Below are 22,595 nucleotides of genomic sequence, written 5' to 3' on the forward strand. Positions count from 1 at the left end.
ACGAATACTACGGCATCTTATGAAGAACAGTTTTAAAATTTAAGTGGAAGGCACTATTTTTAGAGGAAGTCAAAAGGATTGCTTTGCCTTTGCCATTCAAGCTGGCCACCTAGTTGCAGACTGCATGCCTGGGCAATATGCTGATATGTGAGTAATGACCCACAACTAAGTTGACTTGTTATAGATAGATGTGGATTGAGCATCTTTTTGGCTGTGGTGGAACAGTTTTGGGGCTAGAGGGCCAGAAAGGAGGCTCCACATCCAGTTTTCAAGCTAGAATTACTTAAAGCAGTGACTCTAAAATACTCTGTAGTCTAGGGTGAGAATGAACAACCATCCCTCACCAGGGACCATGCTAGCTGGAGCTGATGGGAGTCTAGAGGACTACAGGTTCCCCAATTCTAGTCACTGAAGAGTAGCTGTTGAGGCTGGATTTGTCCCACCTATTTTGTGAGCTTGCTTTGTGGCCTTGGGGTAGGTCACAAGTTTCAGCTCTAGATTTCTACCTGTATAACGGAGACCAGCAGGAGACAAGCAAGATACAGTAGTAGTACTTAATTCGTTCCGGAGATCTGTTCTTAACCTGAAGCACCACTTTAGCTAATGGGGCCTCCCACTGGCAGAGCGCGATTTCTGTTCTCATCCTGAAGCAAAGTTCTTAACCCGAGGTACTATTTATGGGTTAGCGGAGTCTGTAACCTGAAGCGTATGTAACCGGAAGCGTATGTAACCCGAGGTACCACTGTACAGACTGCAAAGCATTTTACAAATGCAAAATTACTAAATAATGAATTGGTACTGTTTGGTGCAGTGAAGTTCATGTGTATGTCACTTGCAGAATGGCAACCAAGGTCTTTGTGTACTTTAAAGCAGGCTATATATAATTGCTTCCAGTTCACCCAGCTCTAAAACTGTTTGGATAAGGTTTTACCTTCCCAGCTTTTTAAAACTATATATTTTGCAGCTGGGGGAAAAATTGCTATGCAGGTCTGATATGGAACACTTTGATCATTTTGGGGAGCTCTTTAGGTTCTTTTAGTGTTAGGTAAGGAAAGGAATAAATTTTAGGACTTCCGGGTTAGTGCCATCGGCGAATGGCGGCGTTCCTCCGATCGGGGGAACGGGCTCCGTGGAAATTGGGTCTTCCCACCGCGGCGAAGGTGGGGACCCGCTAGAAATCCCAGGCGGAGGGAGCCTGGGAACGTGGGGTTCGGCAGAGCACTAGGAGTGCCTCCCCTACTCGCGGGGAACCCCATTTTGGGGCTCCAGAGCGAAGTGGGGTGAGCAGCGCGGTGCTGTGAACTGATTGCTACTTTCACGGAGGGAAGCCGCACAGCCATTGCCAGAGAGCGCTGACTTTTTCCTGTTGACAATTGGACTCTAAACAAGTACCCGTGAGTAAAAACGGAAAATTGGATCAAGAAATACTTGAATTAGGCTCTGAAGCGGGAAGGTTCAAAACAGGAAGTCCGCCTCCCGCTTTTTGTAAATAGACTGAAGCAAAAACCTTACAATCTAATAGCCTGGAAAGTTGCCCTAAAGGTTGGAATTTCCTGCATTTACAACTAATAAAACCCCCTTGGAAGCAGGTGAAAAGGGGGGGGGAATCTGACTGTTTAAGCCTGCAGGAGAGGGAGTAAAGGAAAATAAGTTTCCATCGTCTCAAACCTGGGAACGGGGTGTCAGGACAGAAATTGCTGGAGACGTCCATTGATTGTATGTGGAGCATTTTGACAGATAGTTAAAAAAGAGAACCAAACTGACTTCAGTGCTGTCTTCTGCATTTTAAAGAAACAAAGTATTTGAAAATCGAAAGTAACTTTCTTTTGTTGGACATGTTTCAAAAAGATGGATACAAATAGAAATTGTGTCCCCTAGAGGGAGCTTGTCAATTTGTTGCTGCAGTTTACTTGGAGACCTCACAGCTGTGAGATTGGGATCGTGGGACCGGTCGTTTGACCTTGAATAGAAATGTGTTGGGAGGAAGTTTTGGTGTCTGCTTTTTGCAAGACAAATGCTTTGCTGGAGCAGTTGCATGAGAAGATGGATTTGATGAATGAGAAGTTGGACTTGATGACTGCTGTAGCCAGTGAATATGGACTAACAGGAAACATAGAAATTATACAGCGACCAACTCAGGAAACTGGTTCGACTGGGCAAGTGCAAGGGCAGATGAAGATGGAGGAGGCTGCAATTGCACCCCAAGCAACACAAATGGAGAGATCTGAAGCCCTGCAGGAGCATAAGCTGCTGTTCTGGAAGATTGAATTTGGAGTGGGCCTGGGAGAGCCTGGAGTTAAGGAGGCTCTTAACTTTGGTGGGACTTGGAAACATGCTGACAACTATTTTTTGGATAGTTACTATTTGGTTTACAATGATGATGGCGGGGAGTGGGACTGTGGGGAATGGGCTAGTCTGATGAAGGAAGATGGATATAACTATCGGTTGGAATCCCCCAGAGACCTACTCCTCAAGGAGAAAGGGAAGAAATTAAGAAAGAAACCAACAAAAGATAAGGAAAAGTGTAAGCATAAACAAGAAGAAGAAAATCTGCAGAAGAGGCATAGAAGAGACTTAAGGGCCTCGGACATAAGATCACCAGGTTGATGGACTGGATGGAATGGACAGTAAGGACTGACATAACCCGAGACCAGGAAGAAGGGACGTTGGATAAAAATTAGGGGGGGGGGAGCCTATAAAAGGAAAATTTTCTTTTTATTTTTGGAATTAGTGTAAAACTAATGAAATATTAGGGAAAATGTTGGAATGGAATTATCTGGCTTTAGTAGAAAGGATATAAGGAGTTATGTATAAATATGTTTTAAATTTTCAACTTTAAGGTTTTCTTTTTATGGTAAGACAAGGTTAAATAAATCAAGGTAAATTGAATAACAGAATATGGCAAAAGATGGAAAGGATTTGTTGAGTTAACTAATAGGTAAGACTATCTAAATAAGAATTGAGAAAGACAGAAAGAATTTGCTGAAACAACGAATTAAGTTAGAATACAAAAAGGGAGGTGTGAGGAGGTCAAAGAAATAAGCAAATGAAAAGGTGTAATATGGGATTTGTCTTTTTTTTCTTTTTTCTTGCTTTTTATTTTTTATTTTGTTGTGATGTATTTGTTCTTTTTTCTTATTTTTTGTCCTTTTTCTTGTACTTTTGAAATTCTGAATAAATATCATTTTTTTTAAAAAAGGAAAGGAATAAATTTTAAGCCCCAAGTGGGAAGTTCAAATCAAGAGTTAGAAGGGACCTTGAGAGTCATCTAGTCTGACCCCCTGCCATTCAGGAATCCTGCCCACAGCCTTCCCTGAGTGGGCTCAAACCACCAGCCTTCTAGTTAACAGCCAAATGCATGGACCCATTTGAGGATGAGAAGGACAAAAGGCAGGAAGACTCACCAGGCAGAGCAGGAGGAGCCAGCCCAAAATGACACAGATAAAATTATGGTGCCTGGTGGCACTTGCTAGAACAGGAACAATCTCTCTGCCTTTCTCCCTCCCTCCCTCCCTCCCTCTGTTAGCCAGTTGGGTGTCAAAAGCAAACTACAGTCATACCTCATTTTGCATCCACTTCATGTTACGTCTTTTAGCATTACGTCCCGCGGCAACCCGGAAGTACCAGAATGGATTACTTCTGGGTTTCACCGCATGCGCAGAAGCGCTAAATCTCACTTCGTGCATGCACAAATCGCCAAATCGCGCTGTGTGTCTGCGCAGACACAGCACTTTGAGTTGCAGGCATTTCACGTTATGGACGGGCCTCTGGAATGGATCCCGTCTGTAACACTGTACTTGTTTTCCTGAAGCACAGTAGATGTTGCAGATATATAACTCATGGGGCTACAGCTGGGAAACAGGCAAGGAAACTTGCTACTAACGTACCTTTTTCTACTTGCAGAGGGATGAATTGCTAGCCATGAGACTTCTCAGTCTTTGCACTTTACTGAATCCCAAATACCTCAGGTTGAGGAGGCACCCTAGAAAAGCTCAGTCTAACCATTTTCACCTGGCAGCTCTTACCGTGAATTGGAATGTAATCCCTTCTTTGAGTGCACAGGGCTTCAGCTGCTGAAGCTTTCTTTTCAAGATGTGACTGGAAACATTACATTTTCAGCCATTCCACCCCTCGGTTTTTTGTGTGTGTGTACTTGCAGCTCCTTACTGGGGTTTCTTCAATTCAGTTTGAAATGCAAGCAAAAAGTCTGATTAGAGGAAAATCAGGATCTAAACCACATGTTTTTCATGTCAGATTAGAAACAGGTGGGTACAGTTAAAAATCAATCATTTCCTTAAGCTTAAAAAAAATAGTTTGGATTAAAGGCAGGTGGCTATACATGGACATATGAAAAACCAGTCGCCAACTTATTGGTACATATGAGATTGATCTCTCTGAACACAAAGAAGTTCATAAATCACAGAACTTGGCAATAAAGATGTTTAGGCTTGAGAACCTGGAAGAGCAAACCTTTGTATCTGAAAGGTTTTTTTTTATAAAAAAAATAGCACCTAGATCCTTTTTAGCTTCACTTTAACAGTTAACATCTGACTGACCTAAGAGGCCTGCGGAGACTCATTACAGCCTTTTCAAATATTGAAGCTGTCCCGTGATGCTGAACAGGTCGAGATTAGCCCAATAACATCATGTGGCTATGAAATGAAATGAGGGTGTGATTTGGGAAGTGCTTGTCTAAGGTCATCAAAAAAGAATGAAAAAGAAAAAGTGGGATAGGAGAAGTGAGCTTAGTTAACAGGAGATGGATTGTACCAAAGGTATCCTTTTGTAGTCATTCTTGGCTTTAAAGGTGTGGCAGCTTAAAAAAGAAAGATTGCAGGATGCTCTTAGTTGATTTCTGCTGCTATGCTAAACTGTTAAGGAATCCTCCTACATTTCGGTTAACACTGAGCTTATAGTTAATGAATCGCTACGCTGCCAGGACAATGCTATTATCCACAAAGTAATAATCCACGAGAAGGAGGAGAAAAAATGAGCCAGCCTAGTCCCGTTGACTTCACTGAATATTTCTCAGGTGAAGTAAGCTTTTTAGATCTTCTGTTTTTAATATTTGGAGCTTGAGAACGCTCCTGGACAAAACACATCGCTTTTTAAGGGGAAGCAAGTTGTTAGGAAATTGGCTCACCGCTTCTGCTTCGCATGTGATCCCAGCGGCTGGAGGCTTCAGCTGAGATATTGTCTATTGCCGAAGTTTTGACACTTGATAACGGTTCAAGAATTTGGTATTGGGTTGTACCATAATCATGGGAAGGGATGAGAGATAGGAGAGTCAGATGCTTGCCCACCATAGTGGGTTTTTTTTAAAGAAATTAACCAAGAGAAGGAATCAGTACAATGGTGCCCCGCAAGACGAATGCCTCGCAAGACGGAAAACCCGCTAGACGAAAGGGTTTTCCGTTTTGGAGGTGCTTCGCAAAACAAATTTCCTATGGGCTTGCTTCGCAAGACGAAAATGTCTTGCGAGTTCCTGCAGGGTTTTTTTTTCCTCCCCCCCCCTTTTCCCCAAGCCGCTAAGCCGCTTATCAGCTTAACAGCTGATCCGCTAAGCCGCTTAACAGCTGACCCGCTAAGCCGCTAATGGGTTTGCTTCGCAAGACGAAAAAACCGCAAGATGAAGAGACTTGGGAACAGATTCTTTTCGTCTTGCGAGGCACCACTGTAGTGGGGTTTTGTGTGTGTAGATAGATAGATAGATAGATAGCTAGCTAGCTAGATAGATAGCATTGGAACATTATCTTCCTTTGTGTTGTCATTCAGCTCCCACCAATGTTAGTAACTCAGATATAAAACCTAGGTGCCAAATGGCTCCTTAAACCAGGGTTACAGTTGCCAGAACGGAATGCCTAGTTGCCATTTGGGGACCAGATGGCTCGAAAGGTGTATTTTTCAATACAACTATTTGGTTCCTGAAATTCATTCCGATTGTGCAGATAATTAAAGCCGATATTCTTAAATTCACTGGTTTCCCCCTCATGTGTTTGATGAAGTGTGGAGGATCGCTAAAATAGAGAAACCAAAAGGGTATTTATTTTTTTAACTTAACAATTTGAAGCTATCTTAAAATGAAGTAGGAGGAAACGGTTGAGCCCTCTGTATCGTTCGACCATTACGTGTTCTTTTTTTAAAAGCTTTTTGTTTCTAATTGTAGCAAATATCACTCTTCCCCCGGCAACAGAATGAAATACTATCACGTAACAAATTGCACAATGTTTTTAAAGGCCATATTTATTGTCCAGGCTGAATGAATTTTGTGCTATTAATTGTAATTGTATCCTTTTATAATCCAAATCCTGCTACAGTTGGATAAAGTAACTCAGTAGATATAGAAACAAATTCCATGTGATTTATTCAACAACAGCAGGCAGTGGAATCTCGCTGCACGTATGTTCATTTTAAAGTGTGTTTTATTTTCCTGCACTGCAGACAGCTTGGATTTATAGAACTATTAAGTAAGGCGAGCTTAGATATATGGTGGTTAGAGTGATTTTATACTTCTCAACTTGAAGTGACCCATTAAGAATTTGAAGTATTGTAAAACTGAGACCTTGACGTTTTGGTGTACTGTAATGACGTCTGTTAAACCTTTGACTTTAATGGCTCTTGTTAGAAATAATATAGTTTTTGTCTTGGTTGCTGTAAAGAAATTGTTTAATAACACACAACTTCTGTCATGCATTACGATCTCATTTCAGAACTGAATTTCTGTTTTAAATTGTAATCCTGCGCTGTCCTGAAGACTCTTGGTAGATCCTGTTGATCAATAGTTTTCTGATGTTTGTAGATATTATTTTTTAAGTTCAGCAAAATTAAAAGCCACTGCACTGAGGACAAAAGTAAGCTTTAGCAATCATGGAATAAGAGGGGAAGTTCTTTAATGGATCAGTAACTGGTTAAACCGGGAAGCAGAGAATAGGAATAAATGGGCAGTTCTCCCATTAAGGAATGTAGAAATCAGAATTCCACAAGGATTAGTTTTAGAACCTGTGCCTTTTAGCTTGTGTATAAATTATCTGGAGCATTCAGAATATGCTGCGCCAAATGTTGAGAAACAATCTCTAATCCTACCACTCCTGAATGGAAAAACAATAGATATGAATATGGCAGAGTGATTATTTATTGGAACTAAAACGAAGAAAACAGTACAGGTTATTTCAAAACTGGAAGCCTTTTATTATTAGAATAAGGCACACTCTTTTAAAGGATGCATCTCATTTATTTTTTACAAACGGTAAACTATTTTTGTTTCATTTGCAATTTTTGCATTTAATTTTTGTAAATAAAAACTCAAACGTGAGTGTGAGATGGAGCTGGACTCTTCTGCTTCCTTTTTCTTCCCAATACCTTCCCAACACAAGTTCCTCTCACCCTTTCCCCCCCACCTCCCATGCAGTGCAATTCTTTGCATGTCTACTGAAAAGTGAATCCCATTTAGTTCAACGGGGTTTAGTAAAGGTAAAGGGACCCCTGACCATTAGGTCCAGTTGTGGCCAACTCTGGGGTTGTGGCACTCATCTCGCTTTATTGGCCGAGGGAGCCGGCGTGCAGCTTCCGGGTCATGTGGCCAGCATGACTAAGCCGCTTCTGGCGAACCAGAGAGGCGCATGGAAATGCCATTTACCTTCCCACTGGAGTGGTATCTATTTATCTACTTGCACTTTTTGGCGTGCTTTAGAACTGCTAGGTTGGCAGTAGCTGGGACCGAGCAACGGGAGCTGACCCCGTTGCGGGGATTCGAACCGCCGACCTTCTGATCGGCAAGTCCTAGGCTCTGTGGTTTAACCCACAGCGCCACCCGTGTCCCTCAACGGGGTTTGCTGTTGCATAAATAGGTATAGGATTGCATCTTAATAACTTTATGCAATGGTCTGTTCATTTATTTACATCTCTTTCCCACCTTCCTTCTGTAATTCATAACACTGACTCTGCGTGTGTCTTGTTTTTAAAATCTGCAATAGCCCTTAGTTTAGAGCTGGGCTGAGTTGGTTAAATTTTACCATTTCTGGATTTATTTGGGTTTTTTTTCAAAAGTTTGAACGCACATGTACTGGAGGAGAAGCTTTTATGGAAGGCAGTGGAAACAGCCGCCATAAGTCACTAATCTTTGGGTTGGTTGCGTAGACAAATGTGCTCATGTTTTCCCCTCTTCCCATTTTAGATTTCCGTTGTATCCAAAGGGAGGAGAGAAACTGCAGTTTGACTATGGCGTCTACCTTCTCAACAAAAATATTGCACAGGTATGTTAGCTCAGAAAAGGACCCTTCCATAGCAGACCTGCATGCATCCATCATCGGGGAAGACAGTAATGTAGTTACTACTTTATCTATATTGCACACTTGTGGGAGATCATCCTAATTCACATGATCACTGATTCCCTGCATGCCTTGCAGAGAGTGTGTACACAGTTAGACAGCTTAACACACCCAACAATATAGGCCATCCACATTTCCATCAGAAGACAAGAATCTGACGCCCTTCTTAGACTGCCATTGATGCCATAGGTAAGTTTTCCGGGAGCAGCCATATTAAGCTGGGCATAGGGAATCAGTAGATGGTCAGGCTGGCTGTGTGAGTGGCTCTTAAGGTCAGGCAGGAAGCACTTCATCCTGGATTTCCGTGATCTGTATCTTTCCCACAGACTCCTGGGGGGGGGGCAGCGTGGAGGACCAGGGCATACAAAGCAAAATCTTTGGGCAATCAAAACACGTCCCCAGAGGGAGAATGGAATCTCTGTGAAATTGCAAAATAAGAACAATGAAAGCCATATCTAACTCCTAGGAGAACGCAAGGTAGAATTATAAGCAGGTCAATACAATTTTCTGCAGATCATTATGGGCGTTGTTTTGACCCGGGAATGGTATATCGGTGTGCTCCATTTCAACTTGCTGGTAATGGTTTCCATCTGTTTCATCTATTTATTTATTTTTTAAAAGCCCACGGATAAGTTCTCCCTTTCTTTCTTTCTTTTAAAAAAGAAGCCAACAGAGCCCTGTTAGTATTTGGAACTGACGAGTTGCAAATATTCGGGTTTTCAGCCCGATGTGAAGAGGGATTGATTGCTAATCCCTTCTGGGAATTGTAGCTTTGAGAGGGAAATGGGTCTCCTAACAGCTCTCAGCATACTTAAAAACTACACCTCCCAGAATTCTGTGGGGAAGCAGTGGCTGTTTAAGCTGGTATCACAGTGCTTTAAATGGCATGTTGTGAATGTGGCCTAGTGGGAGGGGAGTATTATCTAGCAGTCATAACTCGCTCGCTCTATGTACAGTGGTGCCTCGCAAGACGAAATTAATTCGTTCCACAAGTTTTTTCTTCTTGCGAGTTTTTCGTCTTGCGAAGCACAGTTTCCCATAGGAATGCATTGAAAATCAATCAATGCGTTCCTATGGAAACCGCCTTCAGACCAGGTCCGGGGACAGTCTGTCCCCCGACCTCTTCTGAAGGCTGGGGGGGGGGGGACAAGGGCTTTTCTTCCCACCGCCAGCCTTCAGAAGGCTGTTCTGAAGGCTGGCGGTGGGAAGAAAAGCCCTTCTCCCCACCTCCCGCCCTGCAAGCTCCGGGGACAGGAGGGCTTTGCTGCCGACCGCCAGCATTTTAAAAGCCCCCGGGACAGCGGAGGTCTTCTGAAGGCAGGCGGTGGGCGAAAGTCTTTGCTCCCGACGGCCAGCATTTTAAAAGCGGTCCGGGATAGCGGGCCTCTTCTGAAGGCCGGAGGGGGGCGAAAGGCTTTGCTCCCCACTGCCAGCATTTAAAAGAGGTCCCCGGAGATTTCCCTATGGGCTTTCTTCTTGCGAAGCAAGCCCATAGGGAAATTCGTCTTGCGGAACGACTCAAAAACGGAAAACTCTTTCGTCTTGCGAGTTTTTCGTTTTGCGAGGCGTTCGTCTTGCGAGGCACCACTGTACTGTGAACCTCTAAGAAGAAGAGGAAGAAGACCTTTATTGTCAATGTACAACCTGTGTACAATGAAATTAACCAAGCCTCCCCCCCACTCCACAAACACTCATTCTCATTACACTCTGCCTGCTTGCTAATTTAATTTGATTGGACACGCCCTAAAATAGAATTGATTTTGCTTCCCATCACTGCTTAGGCTTGTGGGGCTTGGCTTTGCCTAACACTTTTTGTCCTTTAGAGTCAGCAGAACCAGTTTTCCTGCACAGAAAGCCAGGGTGACAATTGCACACAAGAAACCATTTTACCACTTAACAAATAAAAGAAGCAGATATTGCATTATTCAGTTCCAGCTTGTCAGAACGCAGAAAATTCAAATATTTTAATTTTCCCATTTAAAAAAAAACGATTAGAAAATTATAGATGTGTAAGTATCCCATCCGGCTTCTAACTATGGGAAATTGATGTTGGCCGGCTGTTTTGCTTAGCTTCACCTGGGTGACCTTGATTTGGGGACACCTGGGAAACTTTCAGCCTTTATTTACAGCTCAGTACTATATTAAGTACTATATTAAGGGACGCGGGTGGCGCTGTGGTATAAACCACTGAGCCTCTTGGGCTTGCCGATCAGAAGGTTGGTGGTTTGAATCCTCACGACGGGGTGAGCTCCTGTTGCTCGGTCCCAGCTCCTGCCAACCCAGCAGTTCGAAAGCACTGCTTTTTGGCAAGTGCTTTCGAAAGCACTTGCCAAAAAGTGCAAGTAGCACTTTTCTTGTTCATTGAGCAGTTATCTGTTGGAGAAAGTATTCTAAATAAATGCAAGCAGTGCATTGCATATTATTTATAGAAATCTAGAAATGCCTGTGTAGTGTCCCACCAGTCCATAGAAGTTATCGGCGTATAGCTGTGCTGTATGAAGTAAAGAACCTCAGGCTGGCTGCGGTATTTTTGAAGCATGGGAGCTTTTTTTACCCTTAACACTCTCTTGGTGCGGATTCTGGGCCAGAAAGCTAATAATGCATAGAGGTGAGACTAGGATTTTTCATAGTACATTGCTTTGCTATAATGTGTTAAAATAAAAAGGGGCGCAAATTTTAAGCAATCAGGGAATAATGGCAACTTCAGCTGCACCACACCAATTTTATGCTTTGGTGTTGTCAGGTTTTAAACTTCAGTTTCAGTTTCCCTTGACTACAGTAGACATTTTATCAAAGCCATATGCGGAGACAGGCAAGTAAACGAGCACATTCACACTTTTAGTACCGGATGAACTTGTGAGAAGCAGGTTCACAGGCGTCCTTGTGTATTCCTTAGCTCTTCAACCTGAGAATCTGGTCCTGTTTTAATGAAGATGAAGTTGTTCTCCCCCACAACACACACACACACACACACACACACACAGAGAGAGAGAGAGAGAGAGAGAGAGAGAGAGAGAGAGAGAGAGAGAGAGAGATAGTCTGCACTATCTTTCCACACTCTAAGTGTTAGGAAAATGTTTGCCTTTCATTTCTTTATTGTTGTTAAAATCAGTGCGGCTAAATAAACCCACAAAGCATAATAAGGAAATGATCAGGTAAAAGGCAGTCCAGAGATCTTACCAAAATGTTTGGCTCATCCTGAGCCATTACCATAACCTATGCAGATGATGGATGTCAAGGAATGGAAATCCAGAGTAGCTGCTTCTTTTTAGCCCTCTCTGGTGGTCCTAATATGTACCATTCTCTTATCAGCAGCAGGGAACCTGCAGCCTGGCCTTCCCATCTTGCCTGTGCCACTGTTCTAGCCAAACAAAGCCCACATGTTCATGACGTCAGGGGCAGGGCAGAAAAAGATACAGCTTGGCCAAAAGAGGGTTTGCAGGCACTGCCAATCAACTGAAAGCATAGGGCTGTGCTTTTGCGAATGGACTGCATGGCATCATTTCAATATCAGGTGATTGACAGGTGGCAGCCTCATCCACCTTGGCTGACAGAGATGGTATAAATTGGGATCCAGGTGGATCTAGTTGTTCTAAGACATGTTGGACTGTTTTATATAGGGCTTGATAAAAGTCTAGTACCGTCTTGTATCAAACGTCTCATCTAGTGGCCCTCTTGAAATCAAGACTTTCTTTAGAGAAATACTGTTTTCGTTTTTACAGTAGGTAATGTTTTTGGAATTGTCCCTAGCATCCGTGTTCTCTGATATACAGACAGCAGTCTTAATGATTAAGGCATAAGTGCTTTTTGGAAGGTGATGGGCAGAGCAAGATAGCATTGGATAATCATGCGATGAAAGCTGGAAGGAACCCTATCCATTCACTTGCCTACTGTGGCAGCTGAGGAGCAACACACCGAACCGTGGTTTGGCACTCCTTTGCAAACTACCTCCCTCTGGTTTGAATTTTAGTGCAAAATCTGAAATTTCAGACGACAACATTTTTAGATGTGTTTTTGTCCTGTTAACCCTCTGTTCTTTATGGGAACAAGAGTTGGATTAAGTTTCCTCATTGGGCTAGTGAACTTCTAACCCTTGAGAGAGAGAAAACAATCTCTTGATAGATATGATTGTTAGATTAATGTGTAAGCTGCCTCCCACGTGAGGTCATACAAACCACATACGCCCATGTCTTGGAAATCTGATAAACATCACTTCACGGTACTGAAGAGATTAAATAAATACAAAGGCATAAACTTTGGGATGTTTCAGGTTTATAGTGCAAGCCTGTGGCCTGATGGTAAAAAGAATTAAACATTGATATTGTAGTTTGTTTGGTTTGGGTTTGAAGTCTTTAATGATGGCACTGCCCTCTAAATCGCCCTCTTTCAAAAACTCACTTTGGGTAAAATAGTGGTTGAAAATGAGGCAGCTTTTGATGGGTCTCCTGCACCTCTTCTTAAAAGTGGAACTCACTCTAGCAAGCATTAAGTTCACTCATGTAAACGGTTCCTTTGTCTTCATTGTAATGCCAAATAAAATCAAAGTGTGGCATACCTCCCTGGAGAAAGGGGTTAGATTACGAACACACAATGCTCTCTGATATTACTGCCCTTGGTCCAGTCAACTGGGCATTGCGCCCTCTGTCCGTAGCTTATCCCTGGTCTCTGGCAGAGGCCTTTCACAATTCGGCCACTGTCCACCTTTTGTGTTGTCTCAGGCTTGATGCTCCTCATTTCCTCCCATCTAAATTATTTCATTCTGTTGCTTCATGGTGGGAAACCATCTCTCTCTCAGCCCCTGTTCACTCTGAGAGAGCCAGTGTGGTGTAGTGGTTAAGAGCGGTAGTCTCGTAATCTGGGGAACCGGGTTCCCATCTCCGCTCCTCCACATGCAGCTGCTGGGTGACCTTGGGCTAGTAACACGTCTTTGAAGTCTCTCAGCCCCACTCACCTCACAGAGTGTTTGTTGTGGGGGAGGAAGGGAAAGGAGAATGTTAGCTGCTTTGAGACTCCTTAAAGGGAGTGAAAGTCAGGATATCAAATCCAAACTCTTCTTCTTCTTCTTCTTCTTCTTCTTCTTCTTCTGAGAGAGGAGTGAGCCCGTGGGCCTTTCCCCCCACCCTGTTCACAGATAGTAAGCAACATGTAACTTGGAGCTGAACCTGGATCTTCATAAAACCACAGTCTGTACCTGGATTGGAGAGGGATTCCCCCACCTCCACAGACACAAAACCCCAAATCCTGTGCTGCAAAGATAGCAGGTGATCGTGGCCTGCAGCTTATCCAGGTCTGCCTTGACCACGAGCCCAACATTGCCAGATTTATTTATTTAATGAATTTATGCTATAGTGACAGGTTACAATAAGTTTGAACAACCACAAAGCAAAGCAGAGCAAAATATAAAAAATACCCAAATATAAACGTGATCTGTTTAAAATGGTGCGGACTCTGCACTTGGATGAAACTATAAATGGCAAGTTGAGGGTTGTATCCTGCTAGCATTTGTTAAAACACACACACCCAGACGTGGGATTTTCTCTTGTTTGTGTAGCTACACCTGACAAGTTTCATGAAACAGCTTTGTATCTGAAGAGCCTTTAGCAGTTGCCCCCTTTTAAGCTCACATTTTTGAGCCTGCCTGTTTAATGGTTGGCTATTCTGAGAACAGGATGCGGGACAAGATGGATCCTGCAAGCCTCTTCTTAGGTTCTTAAGGATGTGTGGCAACTATGTGTGATAATCTGCATTCTCCTATGGTGGATTTTTTCATGAAAGGGGCTAATGTGAACAAGGTGGTATCCTTCCTTTTCCAGGACTTTTATTATAACTTACAGCTTTGCCATCCTCCCAGAACTCTGAAGCCTGCACAATTTCTTCAGCTTCCTTCAATATCCCAACAATGGATTTTTTATTTTTTGCATTCCTTTTTTGGTGGCCCAAGAAAACCTTTAGCCGCCCTAGCCTCCTATCCTGCCTCTGCTCTAATATAATCTATGGGATTGTGCCTTCGGAAGGCTCTATTAATGGAGGAATCTGCTATGCATTGGACTTGGCTTTGAGCCATTCCATCCATTGGCCAGCCCATAACTGCCCATCACAATGGGGACCCTTTTGGCATCATAAATGCTTTCGTAGCTGCATCTTCTCAGCTGCTTGAAGTGCGTTGACTGCATGTTAAAACCGCTTTTACTGTTCCCATTGAGAAAGATGTGCTGATTCCGCCCCACCTCTGGTAAAGTATTGCACTTAAAAGGAAGAACTTAAATCTTGAGTAGAGTCAGCAATTCCACTGTGATACCTAAGAGAAAGCTAAAATGATCTCCTACATGGAGCCAAGAAAGCTTTTATCTGACTTGAAGGCTTCTTTTGGACGGTGCTGTTGAATTCCCTTGACAACTCCAAAATTAAAATGATTAAGCAAAAGTAGTGCACAGTTGTTACGTTTATATGGAGAATAGCCTCTTTCCCGTTGCGTAGCCTCCCAGCCTGCCTATATTTGGAACTGATGCATGCCTTTCTCAAGTCCCGTAATCCAGTTATTTATATGCTACAAACCATTAGTTGAGGATGGGCTTTTAAAAGTAATTCAAATATATAATGAATCGGGATTCAAGATGACCTTAACAGATTGCAGAACTGGGCCCGAGCTAACAAAATGAATTTCAATAGGGACAAATGCAAGGTTCTACACTTAGGGCAGGAAGAACCAGATGCATATATATATATGATAGGGGATAGCTCAAAAAGGATCTAGGCGTCTTAGTAGACCACAAGCTGAGTCATCAGCAAAAAAAGCTAATGCTACTCTAGACTGCATCAACAGAAGTATAGTGTCCAGATCAAGGGAAGGTATAGTCCCACTCTATTCTGCCTTGGACAGATCTCACCTGGAGTTCTGTGTCCTGTTCTAGGCACCACAATTTAAGAAAGTTATTGATAAGCTGGAATGTGTGCAGATGAGGGCAACCAAGATGATCCAGGGTCTGGAAACCAAGCCTTATGAGGAATGGTTGAAGGTGCTTGGGATGTTTAGCCTGGAAAAGAGACTAAGAGGAGATATGATAGACCATCTTCAAATATCTAAAGGGTTGTCACAGGGAAGCAGCATTAGCTAACCCCCCCAGTTTGGTGTCACTTGCAAATTTAATGAGCATCCCCTCAATTCCTTCATCCAAGTTGTTTATGAAGACATCGAACAACAGCGGGCCCAGGACAGAACCCTGTCACTTTTCCCCAGGATGACGAGGAACCATTAACGAGTACTCTTTGGGTTTGGTCAGTCAACCAGCTACAAATCCACCTAACAGTTACTTCATCCAGCACACATGTCACCAGCTTCCTTGCAAGAATATCACGGGGGCCTTTGTCAAAAACCTTACTGAAATCAAGATACACTATGTCCACAGCATTCCCCTGACCCACCAAGTTTATTACTCCCATCAAAAGAAAAAAAAGAAATAAGGTTCGTCTAACATGACTTGTTTTTGAGAAACCCATTCTTTTCTAAGTGCTCACAGACTGATGGTTAAATTATCTGTTCTAGGACCTTCCCTGGTATTAATGTCAAGCTCACTGGTCAGTAGTTTACGTGGGTCTCCCCCTCCTTTTTTGAAGATGGGGACAACATCCACTACCCCAAAGTTGCAGGCACTCTCCTCCTTTTGCACCTGGTGGTCCTTTCTCTCTTTCTGCTTACAAGCAAAGCCCCATCTTCCAGCTTCCATAGTCTTTCTGTCCATGACTGTTTCTGAGCTCCAGCTTGCAATTATGACAAGAGATTCCTGCAGATTCAGATGGGCAGGAGTGGCTTGGGAGAATCAAGCAGTGTCTGTGAAGCATAAGCGAACGGCAGCCCCTCGATTAGTCATGCTGAAAGGCAATCACTCCACAGGCACAGTTGTTTAAACCGTACTAAATCTTCCTTAATCTAAACTCCCTGGAGCATCAACTTCTGAGTAGTGGGCCAAGGAAAGACCTGTGAACAAATGCCTTTGAGCTTTGTTTCATTTGCACTGCTGCAGTTCGCAGTTCAGATTCTTCTTCTCATTGATGCTAGTTCACCTGAGCGCCCAAGATGCACATTCTTGTTCTGACCGTTATTACTCATTTAATTTATATACCACCCTATACCCGGAGGTCTCAGGGCGGTTCCCAGAATAAAATCAAAATATAAAACTACAAAATACATAAATGCAAAATAAAAACAACAACCCAATAACAACAACCCCCCACATTTTAAAAGGGCATAGGATGTCAATCAAATCAACCCAAGTCCTGGTTAAAAAGGAACATTTTTGCCTGGCGCCTCAAGCTGTATATGAAGGCGCCAGGGGAACGTCCCTATCATTTACATGTTTTAGGTACAGTGGTACCCTCGGGTTACAGACTCCGCTAACCCAGAAATAGTACCTCAGGTTAAGAACTTTGCTTCAGGATGGGAACAGAAATCGTGCTCCGGCGGCAGCAGGAGGCCCCATTAGCTAAAGTGGTGCTTCAGGTTAAGAACAGTTTCAGATTAAAAACGGACCTCCGGAATGAATTACGTACTTAACCCGAGGTACCACTGTATTTGTGATGGTACACAAGCACCTCAGAAGTGTGATGTGCAACATGTGCCCCAAGGCAAGGGTGGGGAGAAGGTAGATAAGGATCTTCTGGTAGATTGCTTGGTAAACGTTTCTCCTCCTCTTCTTCCACCCCACCCCACCCCACGCACCACCACTTTACTGGACAAGAATGTTGAGTGAGTTTTTATGTGAAAGGACTTGTGATCTTGGGAGCTTGTAGTGATTACTATTTCCTGGCTAAGCATCAAGCCTTTTCATTCTTAGTGTACACCTGCCTGTCTAGGCTGCTATTTTGCAACTGGTGCCGGTTGGTGGACCTTGGGGTTCTTGATTACAGATTTGCAGTGTAAATCTCTCCATATTCCCTCAGAAACAAGGAGTCATGGTGTTCAGTGGCACTCTCTTCTATGTGTATTTGGAATTGCATCCTTCAAACAGCAAGTGGCTTCTCTGACATGCAGATCTTGGAATACAGCTTGCAAGGCAGCTGTCCCATCTTAAGCCCGTCAAGGTTTACTCAGGTCTTCAGAAGAACCATGTGCTAATTCACCTGTTTCTCTCTCCATAGCTTAGATACCAACATGGGCTGGGAACTACAGATCTAAGGCAGACACTTCCTAACCTGAAGAACTTCCTGGAGCACGGCCTCATGGTCAGATGGTAAGTTCTGTCTGTTGCAGTAATGGGAAGGTGGGGTAAATTATTAAAAGTTTGTACAACATACTATATACCTAGGAAGTTGCACTTAGAGCTCTTTCTCATGACTTTTTGGTTTGCAGCGTGTCCCACCACAAACCTTTTGTCACGTGACTCGGGGACTGGGAGCCTCGAAAACATCTGGGTTGGATGTGCTTTATAAAAATAGGAGCTGATCTCTTGCAGGAGAATTAGAATATTGTGCTAAAGAATCTCTTAATTCATCTGCAACTGAATATGAAGCTACATATTCAGCCAGGCACTCCTGTCTTCCACTGCCTCCCGCAGTTTGGTCAAACTCATGCTGGTAGCTTTGAGAACCCTGTCCCACCATCTCATCCTCTGTCGTCCCCTTCTCCTTGTGCCCTCCATCTTTCCCAACATCAGGGTCTTTTCCAGGGAGTCTTCTCTTCTCACGAGGTGGCCAAAGTACTGGAGCCTCAGCTTCACGATCTTGTTGGGATACTGCCAGGGAGACAAAGTCCATCATAGCCCCCAAGCCGGCTGCCGGACGATCCATCGATCTCCCGTAGACACGCAGTATCAGCAATTAGCGACACGAAGCCTCAGAAATAGCTTGCCAAATTCTTGGGCTGGTGCACACTCTATCAGCAGAATTCACACAGCGACAGATGCACAGCAGGAGAGCATATTTACAAGTTTATTCAGCGTTGGTCAGAACAAAGAAAAACATGACTGCCTGCTTTTTTTTTAAAATATTTTTTATTAAACAGTTTTTATAATCACACAAACAATACGTAATACATGACAACAACAAATACATAAACAAACAATAACAAAAATAAAAGAAAAAAAAAGAAAAAAAGAAAAAAGAAAACAAGTACCATTTCATATCCTAATTTCTTAAACCTTTCTTCCTCGACTTCCTCGTGCCTCCCTTTTCTGTATTCCAAATTCTAATCAATTACTCAGCAAATCTTCCCTTATTTTACTTTAAATTTAAGCTAATCTTCCTTATTCTCCTTGTCTTAACCATTGCTAATAGTAACCATTTACTTTCCAATCCAACATCATTCTAACTTTCATTAATTTTGTAATATTTCTTTAAATAGTCCTTAAACTTTTTCCATTCTTCTTCCGCTGCTTCTCTTCCCTGGTTTCGGATTCTGCTCGTCATTTCTGCCAAGCCCATGTAGTCGATCACCGAAAAACATGACTGCCTGCTTGTGTGTTCAGGCACCGAGAGAACCGAAAGCAAAGACACAATAGAAACATCCTGTGAAACAGGAAATACGCAGGCTGTGACACAAACATCCTGCTCCCTTTTAAGGTGGAACGGAAATATCCTAACATGATCCTCTTCTCATGAGGTGGCCAAAGTACTGGAGCCTCAGCTTCAGGATCTGTCCTTCCAGTGAGCACTCAGGGCTGATTTCCTTCAGAATGGAGAGGTTTGATCTTCTTGCAGTCCATGGGACTCTCAAGAGTCTCCTCCAGCACCAGAATTCAAAAGCATCCATTCTTCGGCGATCAGCCTTCTTGATGGTCCAGCTCTCACTTCCATACATCACTACTGGGAAAACCATAGCTTTAACTAGACGGACCTTTGTCGGCAAGGTTGTGTGAGGCAGTAGCTATAGCTTTTAAATAGCTAAGACAGATTTTCTAACGCCTCTGGAACTTGGGGAGGGGTCAAGAGATTGTGGGGGCTTCCAGATGTGAGATGGCTGCATCTCCCCCCGCTATTCCATATCTCTTCAAAGCCTCCCCCCACCCCAAGTTTCTATTGATCATATTTTTGGTACATTTCAGCCCCAGATGTGATGGCGTGATAAGTCCAAGCCTAGGTTAATATTATGCTGTCTAGCATTATTATTAGCCCTGCCACCGAGGCTGGATGAAGCATTCCAGCCACCTAGCAAATAGATCAAGCAACACCATGCGGTGTATGTCATTTGCATAGCTTAATTTGCCGGTGGAAAATATGCAGGATTTGACTTTCCCCGCTGTGGAATTCTGGTTTCCAACTTGAGGTAGACCCTTGTCCCTGGGTGGCTCCTTAGAGTGGCATGTTCTCATTATCAAGACAAAACACATTCTTTGCCTGGCTAATATTTCAAAACATGTGTGGATATTAGCCCTGCCTCTCCGGGACTATCGCGTTCCCCCTCGGCGCATGTCTATGGCTCATTTCTTTCTCACCTCCAAGGCTCAGATAGGTCCGATGATTCTGAACGGTTCCTCTTGGTACTTCCTTACAGTATAAACGGTAATGAGGCTTTTCATAGATCCTCCCTCAAGGGGAAGATTAGGGGGGCCGTATTTCCAGCTAGGGAAGTTGGGCGCAAGCACGCTTGAGTGCCAGAGCTCGATTCACATGTGCATGTGCGGAATGTTTGCATGCAAATGACTGTGCACAGATGGTTAAGTTGATCTCCACAGGGCCCCAGCTATTAAAATTTATGACAGCATATATGTATAAATGTATGTGCGGCAGGTAGGCCACACTATGGACGGCAAGAGTCTCTTGATCCATATGGCTGACAAAGCGTTGCCAGATGCCCCTTCGCTTCTGTCAGAATGAGATTGGGGAGGGTTAAGCCCCTCTGCGTGAGTTTTCTTGTTTACAGCACTTCCGTGGGATTCCTTCCGTTTGATAATTCTTCTGTGTTTGCCTTTAATCCAGTGTCTTTTGTGACAAGTGGGGTGAGATGGACAGGTGTTAGGCATATGCATTCCCACCTTATCCCCACCTCCAAAAAAAGAATTTGCGAGAAAGCACCCTGGCCCACGAAAGCTAATGCTGCAAATAAATACCTTGGTCTTTAAGTTGCTACAAGACACTGCTGCTACTGCTGCTCTTGTTGTGAGTTTAGGCACAGAGTGACTCGGCCTTCAGGACGCATTTGCAGACAACTTTGTAGCGCAGAGTTGGTCGGCCAACTGGCCTGGTCCCGGAAGCCAGTTCCCCGTAGAGCATGTAGATAATGTACAGAGTTACTGCCACAAGATACAATGGCTGCTAGCCTAGTTCATTTTAAAAGGGATTAGACAAATTCATGGAAGGGAGGTCCATCAGCAGTTGCTGGCGTGATGGTTGGCAGATGCAAGATGCTTTCGGAAGACCAAAGGAGATGCCCATGAGCAGGACCTGAATGCAGCAGCCTCCTCCTCATCCATGCTCTCCAGCAACTGGTTTCCAGAAGCATGCTCCTCTGATGCTGGAGATAATACTAACAGCCATTTCATAGCCTTGTTCTCTGTGAATGTGACCAAACCTCTTTCAAAGCCTTCCAGCTCGGTGGCTGCCATTTCATCTTGTATATGTAGTGCCTGGATTTAATATTTAGAGACGTTTGTTAAGTGAAGGGCGATACCCTTTTCAGATTAGAGATTTCTGCTCGGAATTTGGCAGATTCCACTGTTCAGCCCCGAGGCTGCCTCGCATAAGTACCCCTTCCCATTCATACATTTGAGCATCCTTGCATTCGCTTCACACTTTCCTCTGGCAGAATTTGCTTTCAGCTACAATGGTGTAACATACAAAGTGATTTACTGGTTCATTTTTTAATTTTTTGCCTCTCAAAGAAGCAATTTATTACTTTGAACTTTCTCTTCTCCGTATTGTCATCCTGGACATCCATGTGTATTCTGTGTTTACACAATTTGCTCATGAAATACGCAGGCAGGCAGGGAAAGGAATGCGCTGAATGCTCCTGGACCCCACTTAAGTCTTCCTCCTGGATGTGTGTGTGTGTGTGTAATAATTGCTTCTTCTAAAATAAACGAACAGATACAGATTTGGTTTGAGGATGAAAGCAGATGAGGTTTAAGGCTCGCTTCTTGTGTATTTATGACGGATGGATGCTCTTGCAAGTCAGTCCCTTGTAGGATTGAGCCACCCACCCAAAGCCTTTTCCAGCTCTAAAGGGGGAACTTTAAGATGGGAGTTTTTTTGTTGCAGTTAGCTCCCCAATCCCATTTACCCCATTTGCCCCCTTTTTTTCTGCCTGTTCATGGCAGGTGCAACTGTGGTTTCTGCTCCTGCCTGATCCACATTTCATATCTTTGCCTCTGCGCACTTCAGATGCTAAGTGTGACCGCAGGTTGTGTTCCAGTGGTGGCGAGGACCACAAAACCAGGAAAGCACCACTGGCATGGCGTGAGAAGAGGAGGAAACTCCAGGTGCTGGAAGGAAGGCCTGTTTTAGGACCAATGCATTTTTGAAGTTAATATGGTACCTCCTCTGAGGGAGGCCTGGAGAGTGGCAGTGAGAAACCAGGCCTCTTTTCAGTGCTGTCTTCACATTTGTAGGGATCTCTCCCCAGTGAAACCCGCCAGGCCCCACCATTGTCATAACTGCAGTATGGTTATAGTCTGTGTGAGCAAGATGAGGCTGCCTTATTCTTGTTGGATGAACACCTTTGAGGTTCCGTTCCATCTTTCCTGCGCATTTGGTCTTCAGTGATCAACATGCCACATGTTTGCATGGTTGTAAGTCGCTTCAAGAGGGACGCGGGTTAAACCACAGAGCCTAGGGCTTGCCGATCAGAAGGTTGGCGGTTCAAATCCCCGCGACGGGGTGAGCTCCCGTTGCTCGGTCCCTGCTCCTGCAAACCTAGCAGTTCAAAAGCAAATCAGTGCAAGTACATAAATAGGTACCGCTCTGGCGGGAAGGTAAACAGCGTTTCCGTGCGCTGCTCTGGTTCTCCAGAAGCAGCTTAGTCATGCTGGCCACATGACCCGGAAGCTGTACGCCGGCTCCCTCAGCCAGTAAAGCGAGATGAGCGCCGCAACTCCAGAGTCAGCCACGACTGGACCTAATGGTCAGGAGTCCCTTTACCTTTAAGTCACTTCAAGGCTTCTTGTGTTTGGGCATGCAGAAAGTAACAGCGATGGTGATTTAGGCACTCGGGGAGAATTGCTATTCGGAACACGCCCCCTGACAAAGGATTGTTCCAAAATGCACTCGGCTTTCTTTCTTCGAAAAAGAATGTATAACCTCTCTTCCTGTGTGCCATACTCATAATTTTGTGGTGTGGGT

At 43.8% G+C, this 22,595-nt stretch overlaps 1 protein-coding gene across 3 annotated transcripts in view; it reads left to right on the plus strand.

Moving 5' to 3' along the window:
• The window catches only part of UVRAG (UV radiation resistance associated), a 134,081-nt gene that overhangs the window by 56,876 nt on the left and 54,610 nt on the right, over window positions 1-22,595 (plus strand). For all 3 annotated transcript variants that reach the window (XM_053385420.1, XM_053385419.1, XM_053385417.1), the window contains exons 13-14: window positions 8,174-8,252; window positions 17,463-17,554. In XM_053385420.1, the coding sequence (XP_053241395.1) occupies window positions 8,174-8,252; window positions 17,463-17,554 (171 nt within the window). The remainder of the gene's footprint in view (window positions 1-8,173; window positions 8,253-17,462; window positions 17,555-22,595) is intronic.

This window comes from Podarcis raffonei, chromosome 4 (genome assembly GCF_027172205.1).
Source record: "Podarcis raffonei isolate rPodRaf1 chromosome 4, rPodRaf1.pri, whole genome shotgun sequence".
Lineage (NCBI taxonomy): Eukaryota > Metazoa > Chordata > Lepidosauria > Squamata > Lacertidae > Podarcis > Podarcis raffonei.